Source organism: Martes martes (assembly GCF_963455335.1).
Source record: "Martes martes genome assembly, chromosome: 2".
NCBI lineage: Eukaryota > Metazoa > Chordata > Mammalia > Carnivora > Mustelidae > Martes > Martes martes.
The window spans coordinates 120709771-120732290 of NC_137889.1; the positions used below are offsets into that span (position 1 = coordinate 120709771).

A 22520-nucleotide genomic window follows, 5' to 3' on the forward strand; every position below is an offset into this window, starting at 1 on the left:
TCTGATCATTGAGCTGTGCTGTGTGGGATGGGGCATAGCAATTATGTGGCTGTCCAGCCAGTTTTTCACTAGTGTTCCTGGCCTGGTTGGGTCTAGAAAGAGGGAGAGAGAGAGAAAGTCATTTCTTGAGATCAGTGTTTGGCTAGTTAGTACATTTTTGGAGGAGGGGGGCAGGGGCAGGAGGTCTGACTCTTACTTTAGTTTTGTGATACAAGGTAGATTTATTATTTTATAACTCATATTTGCAGTCATATGATAACACAAGAAACCTAGTAATGCTGAATCCATTGTTCTCTTCTTTTTCTTCTAGGAATTCCCCCTCCTAGAGGATTGTTACTCTACGGCCCTCCAGGTACTGGAAAGACAATGATTGCCAGGGCGATTGCTAATGAAGTCGGAGCCTATGTTTCTGTAATTAATGGTCCTGAAATTATAAGCAAGTAGGTGAATAATTTAATGAATAAACAGTGTTATTAAGTACTTCTTAAAGGTGATTTTAAAAAATGACTGCATAGCATTCTGTCTGGATATTTCATATGTGAAAATAATTTAAATTTGCTTTTGGTTGTGTATACAAATTAAGTTTGGAAAATAATTTTTGAAAGCAAGTTTAAGTACTCTGGAAGTATTTGAAAAGTTAGATAAGCTTTTATAGATGAAACTTTTAAAACATTAAGCATTGATTCTTAAATGCATTTTATTTGTTACAGATTCTATGGGGAGACAGAAGCAAGGTTACGTCAGATATTTGCTGAAGCCACTCTACGGTATTTACATGTAGATTTGTAATTAGTAATCTAATGAGTAACTAATTTGTAATTAGTAGTCAAGGCTATGTTAAAGTAGAGTTACTAACATGTTATATGAAACATGAAAGAACAGTACAAAAATAATACTGATAGCTTTAGAAATGACCATAAATCTAATGAAGTTGTATTTCATCTATTTTTATCTAATATTGTTTTGGGAGTTTGATCAATGAGTTATTGAATTACCTGAAGTAGGAGAATTAAGACACTGTTGTATGGTAAATCATATGATTTTACTTCAGATATGCATTTCTGATGTTCTTTCTTTAGAGTGCCTATGATACTTTAGGATATTCAGTTTATCTAGTTACTTTACTAGATTGTATTATAGTATCCCTTTATGCTTAAAATTTTTTCTTAAATTATAGTTTGCTTCAAAGGGACAAATCTTTCGCTCTTTAAAAACAATTTTTATTGATTATTCCTCAGTTTAGGCTACCATATTACATTGCAGTGAGTATAAGAATGTGGCTTATAACTTGGTCTAATATATTATTCATAATAAGGCTATGTCTTTGCCATTGTTTTGGCATTTAACTAGCATAATTCTGCTCTCATCAAAAGAACTATTTTTTTTTTAAAGATTTTATTTATTTATTTGCGATAGAGCAAGAGCAAGTGAGAGAGAGAGCAAGAGAACACAAGTGTTGGGGGGAGGAAAAGGGGCAGAGGGAGAAGCAGGCTCTCCACTGAGCAGAGAGCCTAACACAGGGCTCAATCCCAGGAGGGATCATTATCTGAGCTGAAGACAGACTCTCAACTGACCAAACCCCAGGTGCCCCCAAAGAACTTTGATTTTTAAAGTTGTTTTTTTTCCCAGAGATCATATCTGAAATAAGGTAGTCCCTTATAGGGTTTGTAGTCCCAATACTGAAAATTTGAGAACCAGTGGTACACTGTATTGTGTAGTGTGTTTTCATTGTTGTTTTGTTCCTGGCAGTTGAATCTTTCTTTTGTGAGAGAATGCACATCTTTTTATGGGAGAACTGATCACTTTGAAAGTTCTTTTTTAAATAGGCCAAAAAAAAAAAAGAGGAGAGAGAGAGAGCACATTTGGAATTTCTGTACCTTGGACTTTACATCTGCTCCAGGGGACATCTCTGGCCTCAGATTCTGAATTGATGCAGTCATAACAATTTGCTGGGCATTAGAGGGCAAGTTCTGTTTGGGCATAGACTTATCTCATGAGCAGTAGACTATTCTTAGTACTCTGCTTTTTATTGTTCAGATGTGCTAGAATGTGATGAATTAATAATTTGGGCTAGAATTAATGTAAGGTTTTTCAGTTTAACATCCTGTTGCCTTTGTCTTTTTTTTTTTTTTTAAGATTTTATTTATTTATTTGACAGACGGAGATCATGAGTAGGCAGAGAGGCAGGCAGAGAGATAGGGGGAAACAGGCTCCCTGCTGAGCAGAGAGCCCGATGTGGGGCTCGATCCCAGGACCCTGGGATCATGACCTGAGCTGAAAGCAGAGGCCTTAACCCACTGAGCCACCCAGGCGCCCCCATGTTGCCTTTGTCTTTAATATTATTAACTGAGTCCTGAATTTGATACATTGGATTTCTTTTTTTTATTAAGTTTTTATTTTAATTCCAGTATTATTTACAGTATTGTATTAGTTGCAGGTGTACAACAGTGATTCAACAATTCTGTGTGTCACCCTGTGCTCCTCATGACAATTGCCCTCCTTAATCCCTGTCATCTATTTCACCCTTCCCTCTGGTAACCATCAGTTTGTTCTCTATAGTTAAGAGTCTGACTTTTGGTTTCTCTCTCTCTCTTTTTTTTCCCTTTGCTCATTTGTTTTACTTTTTAAATCCAACAGATAATCGTATGGTTTTGTCTGTTACTTATTTCACTTAGGGTTATACTTTCTAGCTCCATCCATGTTACTGCAAATGGCAAGCTTTCATTCTTTTTGTGGTTGAATAATACTCCATTGTGTATATATACCGTATCTTCTTTATTCAGTTATCAGTTGGTGGACGCCTGGGCTGCTTTCCTAATTTGGCTGTTGTAAATAATGCTGCTATAAACATGGGGGGGCACATATCCCTTTGAATTAGTGTTTTTGTGTTTTTTGGGTAAATACCCAGTAGTGTGATTGCTGGGTTGTAGGGTAGTTTTATTTTTAACTTTTTGAGGAACTTTCTTAGTAGCTGCACCAGTTTGCATTCTGACCAACAGTGCATGAGGGTTCCTCTTCCTCCACATCCTCAACTACACTTGTTTTGTGTGTTTTTGATTTTAGCCATTCTGACAGCTGTGAAGTGATAGCTCATTGTAGTTTTGATTTGCATTTTCCTGTTAAGTGATGTTGGGCTTCTTTGCATGTTGCCTGTTAGTCATCTGTATATCTTCTTTGGAGAAATGTCTGTTCATGTTTCTCTCCATTCAGTTGGATTGTTTGCTTTTTGGGTGTTGAGGTATATCAGTTCTTTATACATTTTGGGTAGTAACTCTTTACTGGATATGTCATTTGCAAGTATCTTCTTCCATTAGTTTTGTTGTTTGTTTCCTTTGTTCTGCAGGAGCTTTTTATTTGATGTAGTCCCAATGGTTTATTTTTGCTTTTATTTCCCTTGCGTCAGGAGACATATCTAGAAAAATGTTTCTATGGCTGATATCAGAGAAATTACTCCCTATGCTCTCTTCTAGGATTTTTATAGTTTCAGGTCTCACATTTAGTTTTTTAATCCATTTTAGATTTTTTTTTAAAGTTTTCATTTATTTATTTGACAGAGAGATAGAGAGTGCACAAGTAGGCAGAGCAGCAGGCAGAGGGAGAGGGAGAAGCAGGCTCTCCACTGAGCAGAGAACCCGATGTGGGGCTTGATCCCAGGATCCTGGGATCACGACCCGAGCCAAAGGCAGCTGCTTAACCGATTGAGCCACCCAGGCGCCCCTAGATTTATTTTTGTATATGATTAAGTTTCATTCTTTTGCATGTGCATTTCAATTAAAAAATTAAACGTATTCAGTTTCAACTGAAATGCAATAAATCAAATTTAAAAATCAGGTATAAAGAATTTATTTTACTTGTTTGTTTTTAGGCACCCATCAATTATTTTTATTGATGAGCTGGATGCACTTTGTCCTAAAAGAGAAGGGGCTCAGAATGAAGTGGAAAAGAGAGTGGTAGCATCGCTGTTAACATTGATGGATGGTATTGGTTCAGTAAGTATAGCACCACTATCAACTCTGTGTAAGAAAGGGTTGGCTCCTAATAATATATGTATGTGGTAGCAAAAACTATTAAATATGTCTGAGTTTTGGGGTAGTCTAGGGTAGGGAATAATATTAGCCATAAAAACTAAAGGAAAGACCCATAAAATATTTTCTTCAGCAGATATCTTAGTAACTTCTGGGAGGATATACTGCCATGTTTTCCTGGCATATAAAATAATAATATGCAATGATGGATTTTTTTTTTTTTTTGATAGTAATGGTATTAACTTAAAAACCTGAAGCAAAAATCAGTAAGGTTCAGATCAATAAGAAATTTCTTAAGTCTTATATACACATGTAAAAATGGATTCTTTTAAGGCTTTAAGTAGGACAAGTGAAAGAAATGAGTGAGAATAATGGAAAATATGTTTGTACAATGTTTAAAAAGAATCTACCCATGTTACCAGATTCTCTGATAGGGATACACTCGTATATTAATAAAAACTATGTGCTGATTATGAAAGGAAGATCCATAGGAGTAGTGACAGGAATGAAGAAAAATTCTCTCAGACCCCTGACAGCCATTTACCAGAATACATTTCTTATTCTGGATTGTAAATAACTCATTTTTTAGAGTCATGTTAGAACCAAAAGAAATTTTAGAACTCAGGTAGTCCCAAACCCTCTTTTTGCACGTTAAACAACTGGACAGTTGAAACTTTCTGATTTTTACTACCTATTGATAGAAACTAAACATGTGAAAATAATGTGAAGGTTGGGTTTTAAGTCTCCATTATTTGTTAACATGTGTTACAGTTTTTAAAAAATTATTTATTTTAGAGAGCAAGCACAAGTGCTCGTGAGCACATGTGTGCAGGCAGGGGGAGGGGCAGGGTGAGAGGGAGAGAGAATAATGTTAAGTAGACTCCCCACTGAGCATGGAGCCCAGCATAGGGCTCAGATCCACAACGCATGAGATCATGACCTGAGCCACAGTCAAGAGTTGGACAGTCAACTGACTGAGCCACCCAGATGCCCCAACATGTGTTACAATTTTAAGTGTAACAGAAGAGTTGATACCTGAGGGAGGCTGGATGACCACCTGGTTCTCAGTCCTGGTGCAATAATTTGGTGTGATTATGTCCCAGGTTTGGTTCTCAGCCCTTAAAAATTGGAGACTTCAGTGATGCTAGTATGTTGGGGGTGGCAGGGCTCTGGGGACTGTACCACTGTAACAACACTAACAAGAGACATACATAAACTGGGATGCCAGTTTGTCTATTTACAATAAGATGTAGAATCATTAAGCCAACCAAATATCTTTGTTTATGGATGACTCTTTCCACCTTGAAGGCAAATATGTATGGAGAGCTATATTATAATTAGAAGAGTTCTGGTGAGTATGAGATCAGATGGAAGGCTTTATTTTGGAGGCTATTAATTGCTGCCTCTTTCTCTGCTGCTGGGATAGGTCTGCTGTGTACTGGTGGTTTTGCCTGTGGGCAGGACTAGAAGCATGTGACATGGATGTTAGTATGAAAATGCTTAAGGGCCATTGATTCTAAATTCCTAACTTAGAGATTTTTTTGTAATCCATGCATTTTCTGTTAGCAGAATAGGTTTTGTTAGTGAATAGGTTTGAATTTCCTTACTTGTGTCAGTTAAGTTTGTCCTTGTGAGATTATTCATGGTCATCAGAATAAAATGTCGGATAACTTTCACAGATGGCTGATCATTATCATAGTTCTTTATAACTTGTTCCAAATGTCATTCCTATGTGAAAAATATATATGTATTCAAGGATGGCTGATGCTCAGGTGTTGGTTCCATCGTTTTCTATATTTCTAGAAATTTAAACATTTATTAGAATAAAAAAAGTACAGTCTGCATGTGAATAATATTTTTTAAACAACTGTGTAATAGAGCCTTGTTCTATTTGAATAATATGCAGGTCATAGTCTTTGCCTTCAAGTAGGGGAAAAGGACAACTTAAAGTAAAACAACTATATGGTAGGATATTATGAAAACGGTGACGTTTAGATACCAAAAACGGGAGAGACATCACTTATAGTTGGAAAGGTGTGTAGTGGGAAACTTTCTAGGTGAGGGAGTATTTAGGCTGAACTTAGACAAATGGGGGATGAGTAATTAAAGTGTGAAGGATAAGACTTAACAGCCTGGACACTTAGATAATCTTGTTTATATAGCCAGTGCCTATATATATATACACACGCGCACACACACACATAAACATATACCTTTTAGGTATATATATGTGGTAATATATATGTATGTATATATTGCTTTTAGATGAATGTGTAATTTATTCTCATTTTATTTTGTAAGGAAGGAAGTGAAGGACAAGTGTTGGTCCTTGGGGCCACAAATCGCCCTCATTCCTTAGATGCTGCACTTCGAAGACCTGGACGATTTGATAAAGAGATTGAGATTGGAGTTCCTAATGCTGCAGATCGGCTAGATATTCTCCAGAAACTGCTTCAAAGGGTACCCCATTTGCTCACTGAATCTGAACTGTTACAGCTGGCAAATGGTGCTCATGGGTACGTTGGAGCAGACTTGAAAGCCTTGTGTAATGAAGCAGGTGAGAGTGCTTTGCTACTGTGAGTCTGTATTGGTAGGCTTCATAAATCTGGTTTATTTGCATACTTATTTCTTAATGGAAATAGCTGATTTTTTTCTAATCATAAAATATGTATTTATTGAAAACTAGATAATTCAGAAAACTATTAAAAAAGAAATAAAAATCACTCATACCTCCCAAAGGTAACCACTATAATAGCACACCTCCTTTCACACTTTTCCTAAGTACACACAGACAGACACATACACATATATCATCAGATGCATTAATGGCAGTATCGACGATGACTATTGATACTGTGCTGTGGAAATTAGGGAGAAGAGCCTGCAGGTGGATCAGAATTTCGTTAAAGGAGCAGCTTTGTATTTTTTGAAGTGCTGAAAAAGTACTTAGCAAAATCTAAGAATTCTATGCTGCAGAGTATGTGATAGTGATGTTTAAGTCTGAAAGTGTATAAGGGCTGTGAGTTGACTCTTTAAGAACGTCACTATGGCATAAACTGTTTTTGCTTTGGAAGCCCTTAGGATCTTTTAACATTTTTGTAATTTTTCAGAGTAATTTTAACCATGAAAAATGTATTCAATCAGGGCAGTTTTTATAAGCTGTTGAAATATTTTATCAGGCAAATAAGTATTTACTGAAAAAAAAATCTGATTGTTGTTTTTGTTTTTGTTTGTTTGTTTTTTAGTCCTAAGAGAATGTGTTTATTTTCTGGTAACCTCTAAAGGCTGGGCATATACCTCAAAGCATACCTGGTTTGCCGGTAATCCTAGGTTCCTTAAATTTATTCCCTTGGGTATATATTTCTAGGTCCTTTTATACTTCAGAAGGAATTTTTTTCAGTTGTTGTGTTCTGTTGTTTCAGTTTGTGACCTATCCAGCATTTTCAAAAGGTTAAGTATTAAAAAAAGTTTAGTCCCTTTAGGTAATTGAAGAAACGGAATTTTTGAGTTGGAGCTTTAGTTATTTTGGAGATTTAGTATAGAAATATGGTAACTTCTTCCAAATTATGGATTCATAGTTAATATAGTAGGCTTTAAAAATCCTTTCTTTAGTCTTTTCATCTTTCTAATCTGGCTCAATATATGCAGAGAAGAGAATATAGAACAAAAAACAGGTTGGAAAAGAAAACCTGGAAGGGATATTTAGGGTTTTTCTTTTTTTTTCTTTCTTTTTTTAAAGATTTTATTTATGTATTTGAGAGAGAAAGAGAGCACGGTGGGGGTTGGGGAGGGCCAGAGGGAGAAGCAGACTCTCCATGCTGAGCAGGGAACCTGACGTGGCACTCCATCCTGGGACTCCAGGATCATGACCTTAGCCGAAGGCAGTCGCTTAACCAACTGAGCCACCCAGGCACCTGATATTTAGGGTTCTTTGAATATCTTACTCTTGGTGGAGAAAATCAATTTTGTTTTATTCTTTTTGACTATTATCACAATTTCCATGTTAGAGGATTCACAAATGGGGGAAACCATAGGTTATGTAGATTAAAAGGCAAAAAATATTTTTTTGGTGCATTTTGGCCTAGGATTCATTCTTTGGTATCCTTTATCAGACATTTTTCTTACTTTCTCATAAATTTCATGCACTCTGGAAGGCTCTGGGATTCTTGCTGTCCAGAAACATACAGTCTAATGAAGGAAAGAGATTTGTGAATAACTACTTACACAGTGAAATATGTACTCATAAAACTATGGAGAATGTAGTGACTTTTCTTATGGGGAAAGGAAATGCTATGGTTATTCAGAAATAGCCATATCTAAGAAGAAGCTTAAAAAAAGCTCTACATGCAGAATGAGGGGGGTGAGAATGTGGGAAAGGGTAAACATTTTTTCCACAGATCCTCACATCAACCCTGTGATATAAGTATCAGATAGATTCTGGAGAAGTCTCGCAGCTGGTAGGAGGCAGAGCTAGGATTTAAACTTAAGGTCATTTTATTCCAAATCTATGCTCTGCATCAGAATTAAATCATAAAAGAAATTTTTTGTCAAAGTGGTGGAAGGCTTTTTTGATTTAATTTTTTATTTCAAAGGTAAGTATGTCCATAAATTTTGTCCTAAGACATTAAGGGGAAATGTGATAATGTAAATTTACATACCAGATGCAAATAAACCATCTACTTTCATGGGCACTGTAGTACCCCCAAGATCTTTAGGAGGATAACAAGAAAAGTTGAGAGATTCTACCCTTTACTCTCTTATATTACTTGAAAAAGTTGTGAAAGGATCAGAAGGAAGGATGGAGAGGGGCCTCCAACCTGAAGATAGATAGATGGATGGGTAGGTGGGTATCTGGGGTATACTTGGCAAATACAAGTAGTAAATAAATATTGATAGTAATTTCAAATTATCAGTATTGAACTGATCTTTTTCCCTCTAGTCTAGCAATGAATTGGTTTATGAGAACATAGTTTTTAAAAAGGTTAGCATTATAATTAAAGTGTCCAGTAGGGAAAGTATGTGGTTTTGTGTATACTGTATTAAATACTTACATATGTTGTGTTATGTAGCATCATTCCATATATATAGCAGAATACAGTTTAAGAACAATGCACTAGAATTTTTTGCAAGGCATTTTTCTAAAGAAGCAGAGAATGTAGTAGAAAATGGAAAAGTAGAGTTGGACATACCTGCTGTGATCCTGTGTGCTTGTGATCCTTGGACATGTTCTTTGCCTTATCTGGGCCTTAGTTTTCTCTATGGGTAGATTTAGGTGGTTTTTGCAGATGATATGTAAATGCCCTTGTAATATGACATTCCCTAGACATAAGGGAGGATAAGAAAGAAAGGGGGGAGATTTAAAAAAAAGGCTAGGAAGGATTAGAAAAAGGAAAGAGGAAAATAAATGCCCAAGTTATTTACTAAATGTGGCCTGGCCTCATTCACTACCTTCTTCATACACCTGGCCTTCCTGCCCTTTATTGTATTCTCTTTTGTACCTGTTTTTCTGAATAAGTGACTAGTCAGGGCTTTCTCCCACAGTGTTCTTAGAGATAATGCCACAAAGCAGACTAATGTCAATTGTGAAATAAGTTGCATTTTCTCATTGAAACAATTTTATAATTTCTGCCTATAGACTTGACATGAGTAAATTATAAATTTGGTAATAGTGCAACTCAAAAGGAAAGATAAACCAACTCTAAAACTCAATAAGCATTTAAAATAGTAGAATTATACTTAAATTTAGAGGGGCAGTTAGAAAACAACTGGAATGCGTCTCTGTCTTTTAAAATGACCACTTAGGGAAGTTTGAATTGTTGCCTCCTATTGTTGTTGTTGTTGTTGTTGTTGTTTTAAGCATGTTAAGTTTTCTTGGGTAAGTAGAAGCAGTTGCAATCATTACATTGACCTTAGAATTATACACAAAGTTAGAATCACTGTTTTTTAAAAAAGAGTTATGATAATATCTTAATATTTGGAAGTAGCAGTAATAATTTCTGGCACGTAGTAAATGCTCAATAAATATTTGATCTGAGAAATACATGTGAAAGCTGGGAGACATAATCAGACTAATTACCACCCCACTGCCCCTACAGAGCAATAAAAATGTTTATTAACCTGAGGGTTGAATCAGTTTTGTTTTTAAACCCCTAGTGAGATTCATCTCTCTCTCTCTTCTGTTGCCTTCAGAAGTCCCTGTCTGTGCTGAGGAAACAACTCCAAGTGGTTCTTGCTACCTTTATAGGTAGCAGTAAATAAGGTATTAGTGTTTTGTGATGCCTAAATCACTGCTGCTATTTTTTTTTTTTTAACATTCCAGTCCATTTTTAGCTTTCTACTGACAAGATTTCTCAGCCATGGCTCTGACTGTGGACTTTGTATTTTTTTAAAAACCAGTGCTTTTCAGGAGGTGTTTTCAATGTTCACCAGTTGTGCTGTGTTTACAGCTTGAGAATGTCCACTGGCATATCTGGGAAGGAAGGCACTTTAACTTCCAGATTTGTGGGGACAGTGAGATAGTCTAGCTCTAGGAGATGCATTTCTGAGTATACAAATCAATTCTGTCTCTTTCTATTATTTATTCTTTTCCATGAAATCCACATTCACTTCATATGTTCTCAATTCAGGGTGGATCATTTGGAGCAGAGGTTCTCAGACTTTATCATGTATCAGAATCACCTGCAGAACTCAGTAAAACAGATTGCTGGGTGAGCTCCACCTCCCAGAGTTGCTGATTCAGTCTTGGCTGCTGCTTGTGAATCCTGACAAGTTCCCAGCTGATGCTGTTGGTTTGGGTACCACTTTGAGAGCCACTAACTTAGGACATAGGTTCTTAAATGTCATACATCAGGTTCACCTGGGAAGCTACACGCACATTCCCCCTTCATATTAATTAAGGGAAATAGGGAACTGGAGCCAGTATTTATGTTTCCCAGCTGATTTTAAAGCAGCCAGTCTTGCAGTTGCCTGTGAGCAAATTTTCTAAATTACTGGTTTAGGCCAGTAGTTCTCCAGTTTAAACCTGTCTAAGAAGTACTTGTAGAGCTTGTTAAAACACAATTCTGGGCCCCATCCTACTGGTTCATTAGGTCCAGGTGGGGGCCAAGAATTTGCATTTCTATCATGTTATGGGAGATACCAGTGCTTTAGGTGCAGGGGCTGTACTTGGAGAAGCAGTGATCTTGGCCCACTAACCCTAATTTTTGGAGACTCTAACTGATTTAAATAACTGGATAAATTTAGATACTGTAAATCTCTGCCATCCTCTGATGGGATTGAGTTTTTCCCAGAGTTTTTATGACAGTAATGTACTGTTCTGAACTATAGTCATTCAACTCTCCTAGGAAAGTAAGTGCTTAGGTTTGTCTTGGAGGTACATATATGTAATGGTTCTGAATAAAACTTAAAAATAATTCTGAAAGATAGAAAAGCCACAATTAAGGAAACAGTTGAGAATTAACAAGCATACAAATAAAAATATAGACATATGTTTTTCCTAGAATATTTGCTTGCTTGAGATTTGTGGACCTGTGTGTTCTTTGAGTTTTTTGTGCATTGACTGTCTGATGGTTTTCCTTCTTCCTGGACTGCCTTCTAGTCAGAGAAACCTTGCCCTTTTTAACAAAGGGTGGGACACAGATGTCTAATAATAGCATACATTGAAGTGATTCAGAATTTCATATAACCTAAGTGGATTATGTGTCCCATTGTTTTTGTAATCTAATGGTTGGTTGTGGGATACTAATACAAAAGATCAAAGTCCCTGTCGAATATATTGTTTGTGCATGCTTTTTCAGAGTCTAGAAGGTTTACAATCTATTCCATAGTTTGTGAGAGTGGTACTACAGCGTGCTTATCTCAATTTTTCTCATCTTTTATTCCAATGTTACTAAATATTTTCTGTATCTTTTAACTTGTTTCCATATGAATGTGAAAATTGGAAATACTACAGTAGTGTTACTTTCAACACTTGGGTCTTTTATCTGAGCAGATATAATGTTTATTGTTGAGAGTTGGGTGTGAAAGTTATTTTCAAATGTTATTTTTTTTATCATTAATTTTTGAGCTAGAGTGTGGTGTGATATGTTGTGACTTGTCCAAAAGCCTAATGTTTTGTAGCTCACCTTTTTAAGCAAAGAGCAGCTGCATTTTGAAATGTTTTATCTCAAGTGGACAAGTTGTTTACAAGCTCAACTTGGACACATCCTGACATTTAATATCTGTATTTGTATTCTTCCTGGGATTAGGCTGCCTTTCTAATTAATTAGTTGCATAGCCTTTTATTAATTCCTTCAAAATTTATAATGTTTTAAATTAACAGCGTAGATAAGCATACCACACTTTTTTGGAAAACATGAAATGTTAATTATGTAGCAGAGACATGAATTATATAAACTCTGCTGAATGTTAGAAGATGCTTAGCAACAATGTTTTCCAAATATAGGGATTTATTATAAACTTATCCTTCTAAGGCTGCCTGTGCCATTTCAGGAGAGTGAATATAAATAGAGCTTGATTTCTTTAAGAAGTGGACTCAGTCATTTTGTTTACACTGAAAGGAAGTACTTGCTTCACATTCTAAGAATTTATCTTTAGCATCCTTGTTGATTACACATCATTTCAACATGTTCATACCAAATATTTGGGCCTTGATAAGATAGCATCACATACAGGAAAAATTAAAAGTCTTATTTAAACAATGATTTTGTCATTATTACCGTTACGTAAGGCTGGTAACAATACTGAGTCTAATTACTATAACATAACTTTTTTTGAGGTGGAAAATTTGATCTGTCTTATACCAGAATTCTGAGTTATTTTTATCTTTTATTCCCCTCTCCCACCCTTCACTAGCTTATTTTAACAGGAATTTATGGAAGATCTACTATGTACAAAGTATGCAACAGTCCAGCTCTTATGAAAGGATTTTTCTAAAATTTTCCACCATTTTTTGAATTCTGCTAATGTTGTTTTCTAAGTTAGAATTAAAATATTGATTCTGCAAAAATTCAGTATTTTTAAGTGAAGTTCAGGGAAGTGATGGTGTTTTGTGGAAAGCTTATGATGAGCTATGAGCTGTAGATTCAAATGCTACACTACTCATTTAATTTCTCAAATTCTGTTTCCTCACCTGCTAACCAGGGATACCATATTTTTTTAAGAGTTCTTACGAGGTTTAAAAATGTAATATGGCTGCAGTAGTCATGATTTATGCAGAATCTCATACTGTTACTTTCTCTCTTTTAAAAAAAATCATATTTTGTGTGTATTTGTTTATTCCTCTGATGGATGCTTATTTGAATTTTGGCAGTACTGGTATTTTATGAAGTATTCTTGGTTATCCTAGTACAGGAGATGTTAGGGAAGCTGTCAGGGTCCTTTACCTTGCTGGAGAAGTAATTTTTCCTGAATTTGTATCAGTAAAAGTCTGCAACAAATGCAAACTGTAGATAATTTGTTAGGACTTGTTTTGGGGTCCTCCCTGACAGATTTTCTTGCTGAACTTGGAAGCTCTCATATCATACATAGGCAGAGTCATGGTCTCTTCCCTCTCCCCATCCCCACGTGAGTCTGCTGCAGGCCTGCAGTAGAGCAACAAAATTAAATCAATGTATCATGATCATCACTCTAAATAATGCATTTTATAATGGATCATATCCTTATTCATTATTGTAGCTTGGTAAATAAGCAGTAATTATCCAGTCTCATGAAACAATGAATTTTCTCCTCTGTTTTGTAATTATGAAATGTAGTGATAGTTTTATTTGTGATGTTATGAACGACACTGCATAAATACTATGGATTTTTTTTTTTATAAGAGGTAGAATTTTTTTTTTTTTTTTTTTTTGTCAGTGAATTGGGTATCTTAATATTACTTTTGCTCTTCATTTGAAATGACTGGAGCCGAATGGTTTGTTTCAGAAAAAGAGGTGGTAGTTTTGATTCTGTTTAAGCTCTCAGTAATACATTTACTTCACTAGTGGAAACTTTTCCGAGTTGCCTTGCCAAGACTCTAAAAGTAGGAAACTTGAGGAAAGGTTTTCTTCCTAATTAAAGCAATCACAGAAATAAAAAAATCAGTCTGTCTAAATAAGTTATTTCTAAGAGCTATTTTTTATTTTTTTTATTTTTTTTTATTCTTTATCAGATCCTGTGAGTTTCATTTTCAAAATTTATTCAGAATTTGAGCTTTAAAAAAAAATTTAACTCTTTCCATTGCTCTTGTCTGGACTATGGTGTTACTTGCTTCCTGCCCAGTCTGTCTTCCACGTCCCACCCTTTCTTATCCTTACATTGTCTGAGGTTCAGAACTTTGAACTGCAGACTTTGGAGATGAGGAGAGTTTTGGTTAGAGATAGGAACTTGGGAGTTGTCAACAGTTAGATTGTGACTGAAGCCATTGAAATGAATGAAATCACTTAGCATGAGTGAAATTCAGACATTTATTCATTTATTGAGCCAGAGACTGCTCTGGGTGCTGGGGCTGCCTCAGTGAACAAGAAAGACTTGAACCCTGTCTTAGAGCTCAGAGTGCCCAGGCAAGTACTGCACAGTAACAGGTAATCATGGTACCTGTGTGTGTTGGGTGTTTGTGAGTGATCAGGGAGGTTTTAGAATGCTGATAAGGAGAGTAGAGGGGTTCTGGGGAATACCACCATTCAGTGGTTGGCTTGTTAGAAAAGATCTGGTATAGGAGACTGGGGAGTGGCCAGGAGATGGGAAAAGAACTGAAAGAAAGTGGTGACTCAAATGAGAGAAGATTGCAGAGAGGAAGCAGTTAGAATCAATTTTGTATTAGTTACCACTAGTCCAATGTGTTAGCCATTGCTTGAAGTGCCTTACACATATTAATGCATTTTTTACTCACCACAACCCTTATAAGGTTATCTTCATTTTATAGGTGAGGAAACTTAGGTCGGAGAGGTTAAGGAACTTTCCTAAACTCACATGGGAAATAAGTAGTGGAGCTAGGATCAACAATATTAGAGACCACAGTGATATCAATTGCTTAGTTTCTTCCTGGGAAATGGGGACCTTGTAAGAGAATAGTTCTAGTGGGGTCCTGTGGCTAGCTGCTAGACTGTGATAAATTGAAGGGTGATTAAAAGTGGAGAAACAGAAATAGTGCTTGTGAATTACTTTTTCAATTTAGTGTTGTGCTGTTATTTAGAGTTTTGTACCTTCCATAAAAAAGACCTGAATATAGTTGGCCTCCCCTCTGCCTTTGCCACATCTGTGCCCCCTTTTCCTCCTCATCTCAGGTTATATTCCTTCATTATTTTTCTGGTTCCTCTTCTCCGACCTGGGCCTTGCTCTAGTCCACCAAGCCATAAATCTTCAGCCTGTCTTGGCTTAAGAATTGTGCTGTAGTCAACTATCTTTTTTTTTTTTTTTTTAACCCAACAGGTTATAACATTGATAAGCCAATGAAGTAAATAATTTGATATTAAAAATTTAACTAAATACTATATTTTTAGGAAAGTTTGTTAAACCTGGGACTGGGTGAAGTGAATTAATCTTGATGTTTTAGAACTAGAAGACCCTCTCAGAAATCATTACATTTCCTTGGCCCAGGGTTCAGGTCTTGAGACCAGTATGCCTTCTCTAGCCCCATTACTTTTTTTTTTTTTTTTTTTAGATTTTTTTTTTTTCTTTTTTTTGACAGACAGAGATCACAAGTAGGCAGAGAGGCAGGCAGAGAGAGAGGAAGGGGAGCAGGCTTTCTGCCGAGCAAAGAGCCCGATGCGGGGCTCGATCCCAGGACCCTGGGATCATGACTTGAGCTGAAGGCAGAGGCTTTAACCCACTGAGCCACCCAGGCACCTTGTCTAGTCCCATTACTTTTAAAAGCAACTTTGAAAGTGATAGTGGCTTCAGAATAGACCTAGCTTCTGCGATCAGCTTATGTTACACCAATCACTTGAAGTGTAATTAAAACAAGAGCCACAATACCCTCTTTGAGGGTATTTATTTGATTTCTATTAACGCAGTGAGAAATGGAACTCTCCCAGTGATATATCAAGTGATACTTATCACCTTGTCTGTACTTAATATTGAGTTGAGGGGGAGTAAAGATTCCAGATAAAATATAAATTTTCTATAGTTTGGATATTTTGAAGAAAATGTATTTTAAAAAAGGAGACTTAGATTTTATTATAGTTGCTTTCAGTCTTCATGTGCCTGAGGAAATTTTACGCTTAACTTTTATGATTTAAATCTGACATCCAGATGCCATGTTTTACATTACTTTGTCATATAATTAAATGTCTGTAGGGTAGGTAATATTCTGAAAAGCATTACTATTCCTGTGATCAGTCTAAGTTCATTGTTAGTTTCCAATGAAGGAACTTAATTGGAGTCTCAAAAATAATTTTATTTAGTAAGCACTGTGTATAAAATTGTTGGATTCCATATGTGTAGGGCAAGATGATGTTTGTTGATTGAATTTGGAGCAGATGGTTTTGAAGAACATGAATTTAGAGTAATTGCTCTTATCCGGATGTGATTATCTCTGGATAGTGATGCAGAGCTTGAGGGGGAACATGTTTTAGACTAGAAAGAATGTGTTGGCATTAGGCTTGCCTGAGGCATTTTGACTTTTCTTCATTGTGTCTTGTTTTCCATTCTCAAAACTTTTAAGAGCATTGGAAAATAAAATAATTAAAACAAAATGACAAATTTATTGTTTAATTAACTACACCTGTTTTTTTGGTCTCAAAGTTGTGTTTTTTAAGAACATAGATGTACTGCTTCTGTTTTTGTTTACATTTTAAAAATTAACTTTAAACTTAGTAAGAAAAAGAAATGTCATAGATTGCTTGCCCTAAGCTATATTCGCTGATGTTGTACATGTGTCCAATTGCTCCTTTAGTTAATTATGTTCTACTGGTTCATAAAAATACATATATTTTTAAAAATTTAATTTCTTGGCATAGATTCTAGTATGGCCTCATTAGGAATGGTTGATGTCCAGTCATTTAAGCTTAGCATCATAGAATTTTAAAGCTGAAAAAATAATTTGGATAAAATATATTTTATTTTTTCCATTTAGTAAGTGAGATAACATATGACCAAAGAGGCTAAGTTTTATGTAAAGTGACACTCATGCTAGTGGCATACCTATGACCACAGAGAATTGGTTGCATTAATATGATAGCTCTAGAGATGTTTAAATTTTGCAACCTCTGATATACATTTACCATTTAATTCATGTAAATTGTTTCAACTTGTACATTATTTTCAAAAAGCATTTGTGTAAAATACAGTAGCTCTATATAGAGTCTAGAGTTGTGGAACCTTAGATTGGGAAAGAATTGGAAGGCCTATGGCAGGAATTTCTTGGATCTCTTCAGTTTTTATAGCTTTTGCAAATTTATTATTTTCCATATTGGTTTTTTTTCCATTTCTGACAATATGGCATGTTGTCTTAAATATCTGCAAACAAATTAATAAAGATGGATTTAGGTTTATTTAAAACATGTTCTTTTATATTTCTAGGTGTGAATTCTTTTAAGGTCAGAGATTTTGTCTTTTATTGTTCTACAGGGCCTCATAATCTCTAAAGTTATGCTCATTCTTGTCCCTGGGTTTTCGTATATAGTATTCCCTCTGCCTTGAATACTCTGCAGCCTCTGTGGCCTCAATTCTTACGTTAACAGTTTAACATCAGCTCATTTTTCAGGTCTGCGTATTGAGGTTGAACCCACATTTTAGTCTCTCTTCATTTGTGAAATAGAAGAATATACTAAATGATTTCTCTGAAGGTTGTCTAACTCTGAACTATTACAAATCCCACAAAACTGGGTTAGATGTCCCTGACATGTTTTTGTACCACTTTGTTCTTTCCACCTCATACTACTACGCACAGTTTATAATAGCTGTTATTATGTGTCTTCTCTATTAGACTGTTAGACTTATGAGAGGCTTATCTGCTTGTTGCTCTTGTGGACTCTTACATGAAAGAGCTCAATACATTTGTTGAATAAATTATGTTTAGGAGGTACTTGGTGAATGAATATTTTGAATGAGTAAATAGATTAATTAAAATTGAAGAAGAGTGCCTGTGAAGAGGTAACTTGTGGTTGATGGATATATATTTTCTCAGTGAATTCATGATATAATATTTTAATAGTTGCCTTATTTTAATATGAACTGTAACTGAATTGGCAAGTAAGTAATGCAGGTATGGCATAGTGTTAGATGGAAATCAGCTTGGCTGCTTGGGTTTCTCTATCCTTGTGTTCCCCCACACTCACTCTCTGTCTCTGTCTTTCTCAAATAAATAAATCTTTAAAAAAAAATCAGCTTGTTAGGCTTCCCCCACACCAAACTGGATTTCGATTAGAATTTTTAAGTCTCTTGATCAATTTGGGGAGAATTAGAAAGTTGACATCTTGCAGTCCATGAATATGGTAGATCCCCTCACTTATTCTAGGTCTTCAATTTCTCTCAAAGTTTTTTGTGAAGAAGCCTTGCATGATGTTCATTATATTTATTAGGTATTTAGTGTTTTTTGAATACGGTTATAAGTGGCATCTTTTAAAATTTTACCTCATAGGGGAACCTGGGTAGCTCAGTCATTAAGTGTCTGCTTTCAGCTTGGGTCATGATCCCGGGGTCCTGGGATCGAGCCCTGCATCGGGCTCCCTGCTCGACAGGAAGCCTGCTTTTCTTCTTCTCCCACTTCCCCTGCTTGTGTTCCCTGTCTTGCTGTGTCTCTCTCTCTCAAATAGATAAATAAAATCTTTAAGAAAAGGAAGAAAAGAAAAATTTACCTCATAGTTCTGTTTTTTTTCTTTCACTGTTACCTAGGGAAAGTAAATTTTTGTGTATTGACTTTGTGTCTGCCTGTCTTGCTAAATTCTCTTATTAGTCTTAATAGAGTATGTGTAGATTCTTTGAGTTTTCTATGTATATAATTATCTTATAGCTTTACATGTGATCAGTCTACTGATAATGAGTTTTATTTTATCCCTCTTAATCTCTATGTTCATTGTTTATTTTTTTTTAAAGATTTTATTTATTTATTTGACAGAGAGAGACACAGTGGTGGGGTGGGGGGGAGTGGAGTGGAAGAGGGAGAAGCAGGCTTCCCGCCGAGCAGGGCGCCCGATGCTGGGCTCCATCCCAGTACCCAGGGATCACAGCCTGAGCCAAAGGCAGACGCTTAACGAGTAAGCCACCCAGGCGCCCCTATTATTTCTTTTTGTGCCTTATTGCACTGGCTAAGGTTTCTAACATCATCTTTAGTGTAAGTAATAAATTATTCTTATCTCATTCCTGATCCTAGGGAGAAAGTTTCTAGTATTTTGCAGTTAAGAAATATATTCACTCTCTGTTTTTTGTAGCTACTCTAGAAAAGAATTTCTGTCTAGTCCTGTTTGGTTTTTGTAACTAACTGTTGATTTTTTAATGATATACTTACCTGTGTCTTTTGAGATAATCATATTGTTTATTTTCTAATAACGTGGAGAATGGTGTTCATTGATTTTTTTCACATGTGAAACCAACTTCATATTCTTGGAACATAGCCATTTTGTCCTGATGTATAATCCTTTATTTATGTTTTTATGAATGTTTTGTTTGGGATATTTGCATGTATGTTCATGAGAGAGATTCACTTACAATTTTGTTTACTTATAATGTACTCTTAAGATTTGAGGAATATGGCTATGCTGGCCTTATGAGTCAACTTGGGAATTGTTCTGGCTTTTATTTTTCTCTGGAAGAGTTTTTGTAAGCTTAGTGTTATAGTCATCCTTAAATACTTTATAATATTTTCCAATGAAGCCATTCGTGTTTGGAATTTTGTCTGTGAGAAAAGTTTTAATTACAGAATAAATTTATTTAATAGCTATTGGAATATTCAATTATGTACTTTTTTGTAGTTCTGCTAAGCTTTTTTCTCCTAGAAATTTCTTCATTTCATGTAGATTTTCAAATTATTTGCTCAGGGTTATTCCAGGTATTCTGTTACTGGCTTTTCAATATCTGTAGGTTCTGTAGTGATGTCTTATTTTTCATTCTTAATATTGGTAATGTGTCTTTTCTCACACTGGTGAGACCATGCTCTGATTCATCTGGCCAGAGATTTATATGTTTTATTAGCCTTTTCAGGGAATAAAACTTTGGCTTTAATTTTTTTAAATTGTATGTTTGTTTTCTGTTTCATTAACTTCTTCATTGTTTCCCTCCTGCTATTTTTCTCTTTTGGTATATTTTATTGTTCATTTTATAGGGTGAGCATCTCATTGACTGTCAGCCTTTTTTCTTTCCTAATATGTGCATTATGCCTGTCACTGTGTTTTTAGTACAGCTTTAACAGCAAATCACAAATTCTCATGTTGTATTTTCATTATTATTTTAGTTTTTAAAAATTATAATGTTTTATCGGATTTTTTCTTTGACCCATGAATTATTTGGAAATTAGTTAATTTCCAAATATTTAATGTATTTTTTGGTATCTTTTTGTTACTGATTTTGCTATTAATTCTTACTGTGGTTCCAGAACATATACTTTGATTTCTCTACTTAAAATATACAGACAGTTATTTTGTGTCTCAGCATATGTCAGTTTTGGTACATCTTCCAGATAACACTTGAGAGCATGGATATTTTATTATTTTAGATTTTTTTTTAATATATGCCAATTAGGATAAGTGGGCTAATTTTGTTTTTATACCTTCTGTAAATAAGTATATTTATGTATCTATAAATGTATATGGGAAATATGTTAAAATCTGTAAGTTGAGTTGCACATTTGTCCATTTTTCCTTTCAGTTCTACTTAATTTTGCTTGTTATGTCATGAGACTTTTGTTACTAGGCATGTATTAATATAGAATTTTATATAGTCTTGGTTGATTGACCCTTTTATTATCCTGAAATGTTTAGTAATACCTCTTGCTTAAAGTCTATTTGATAGTCTATATAGGAGCACTGTTTTATTTTTATGTTTGCATGGTAGTTCTTTCTCTATTTTTTTTTTCAAGATTTTATTTATTTATTTGAGAGACAGAGAGAGAACGAGCATGAGCAGGGGAGAGAGGCAGAGTCCCCACTGAACCTGGAGCCTGATGTAGGGCCTGATTCCAGAACCCCTGGACCATGACCTGAGCTAAAGGCAGCCAGTTAACCAGCTGAGCCACCCAGACACTGCCCCTCTCTATTCTTTTACTTTCAATCTTTCCATCTTTGTATTTTTAGAATGCATCTTTTATAAGTGGCACAAATTTGGGTTTTATTTGTTTATTTTGGGATGGTATTTTTTAATCCATCTGTGCTGTCAGTCTTAATTCACATACATAATACATTTAAATTTGGGTGATATCTTAAATACTTAGATTTAATCTGCCTTCTTTCTGTTTGTCCCACCTTTTCTATGCCCCCCCGCCTTTGTTTTCTTGCCTTCTCTTGGAATAGGCAAGTATTTTTATTATTTTATCTTCCTCTGTTGTCTTTTTCATTACACATTTTAACTTGTTTTTCAGTGGTTATCCTACTTATCATATTATGTCTCCTTGGCTTATTAGAGATTAATGCAAGAATAGTACAAAAACTTTGGGAATACTTTGATTCACTTTATCCCCAAATGTTGTTGTTTTATACAGTTGTCATTCATTTATATTTGTCTACATATATGGGGTCTCTATGACCATGCCTAAATTTGATGCTTCACCAGGAGGAGTCACTTAGCATGTAGTTATATTAACTGCTGTGATTCATTATAATGCAAAGGATACATGGTAGAGTCAACAAAGGGAAAAGGCACGTGGAGCAAAGCGTGGAGGAAACCTGGTACAGATTTCTAAGAGTTCTCTCCCAGTGGAGTCACATAGGACATGTTTAATTCCTCCAGCAATGAGTTTAGACAACACGTATGAAATGTCTACACGGATAATTCATTAGAGACCCAGTGCCTAGGGATCTACACAATGAACCAATTTTCCCATTATTCAGTTACCAACTACTAAATATTCTATGCTTTCTTCACTGATTTATGATACATTATCAGAGGTTTATTGTGTATTAAATTTATATACATATGGATCTGTCTCTGAACCCTGTGTCCTGTTGTGGTCTCTTTGGTTTTATGACTTTTACATGCTATTTTTAATAGTACTAATTATAATATATCTTACTATATGGTAAGATAAATCCTACCTGTTTGCTTGCATTATTGTTGACTTAGTTATATATAGATCTTTATTCCTCAATACTATTTTTAGAGAAAGTTAATTCTGATTTACCAAAAATATACAGTTGGCATTTTGATTGGAATTACATTTAACATAAATAATGTTTTGAATATAACGGACATTTTTATAGTATTGTCTTCCCATTCAAGAACCTGGAATTTCACTCTTGATTCATATTTTTCTCTTAATTAAAATGTCTTCACAGAGGTCTTATATGTTTTTGGTTAGGTTAATTCCTAGCTAATTTATCAATTTTGTGATTATTGCAAATGGTGTCTTTTTTTTTAAATTGTATTTTA

General features: G+C 35.1%; 1 protein-coding gene across 3 annotated transcripts in view; it reads left to right on the forward strand.

Moving 5' to 3' along the window:
- The window catches only part of AFG2A (AFG2 AAA ATPase homolog A), a 337231-nt gene that overhangs the window by 13043 nt on the left and 301668 nt on the right, over positions 1 to 22520 (forward strand). For all 3 annotated transcript variants that reach the window (XM_080796129.1, XM_080796130.1, XM_080796131.1), the window contains exons 6-9: positions 311 to 440; positions 711 to 767; positions 3866 to 3989; positions 6327 to 6582. In XM_080796129.1, coding sequence (XP_080652255.1) covers positions 311 to 440; positions 711 to 767; positions 3866 to 3989; positions 6327 to 6582 — 567 coding nt within the window. The remainder of the gene's footprint in view (positions 1 to 310; positions 441 to 710; positions 768 to 3865; positions 3990 to 6326; positions 6583 to 22520) is intronic.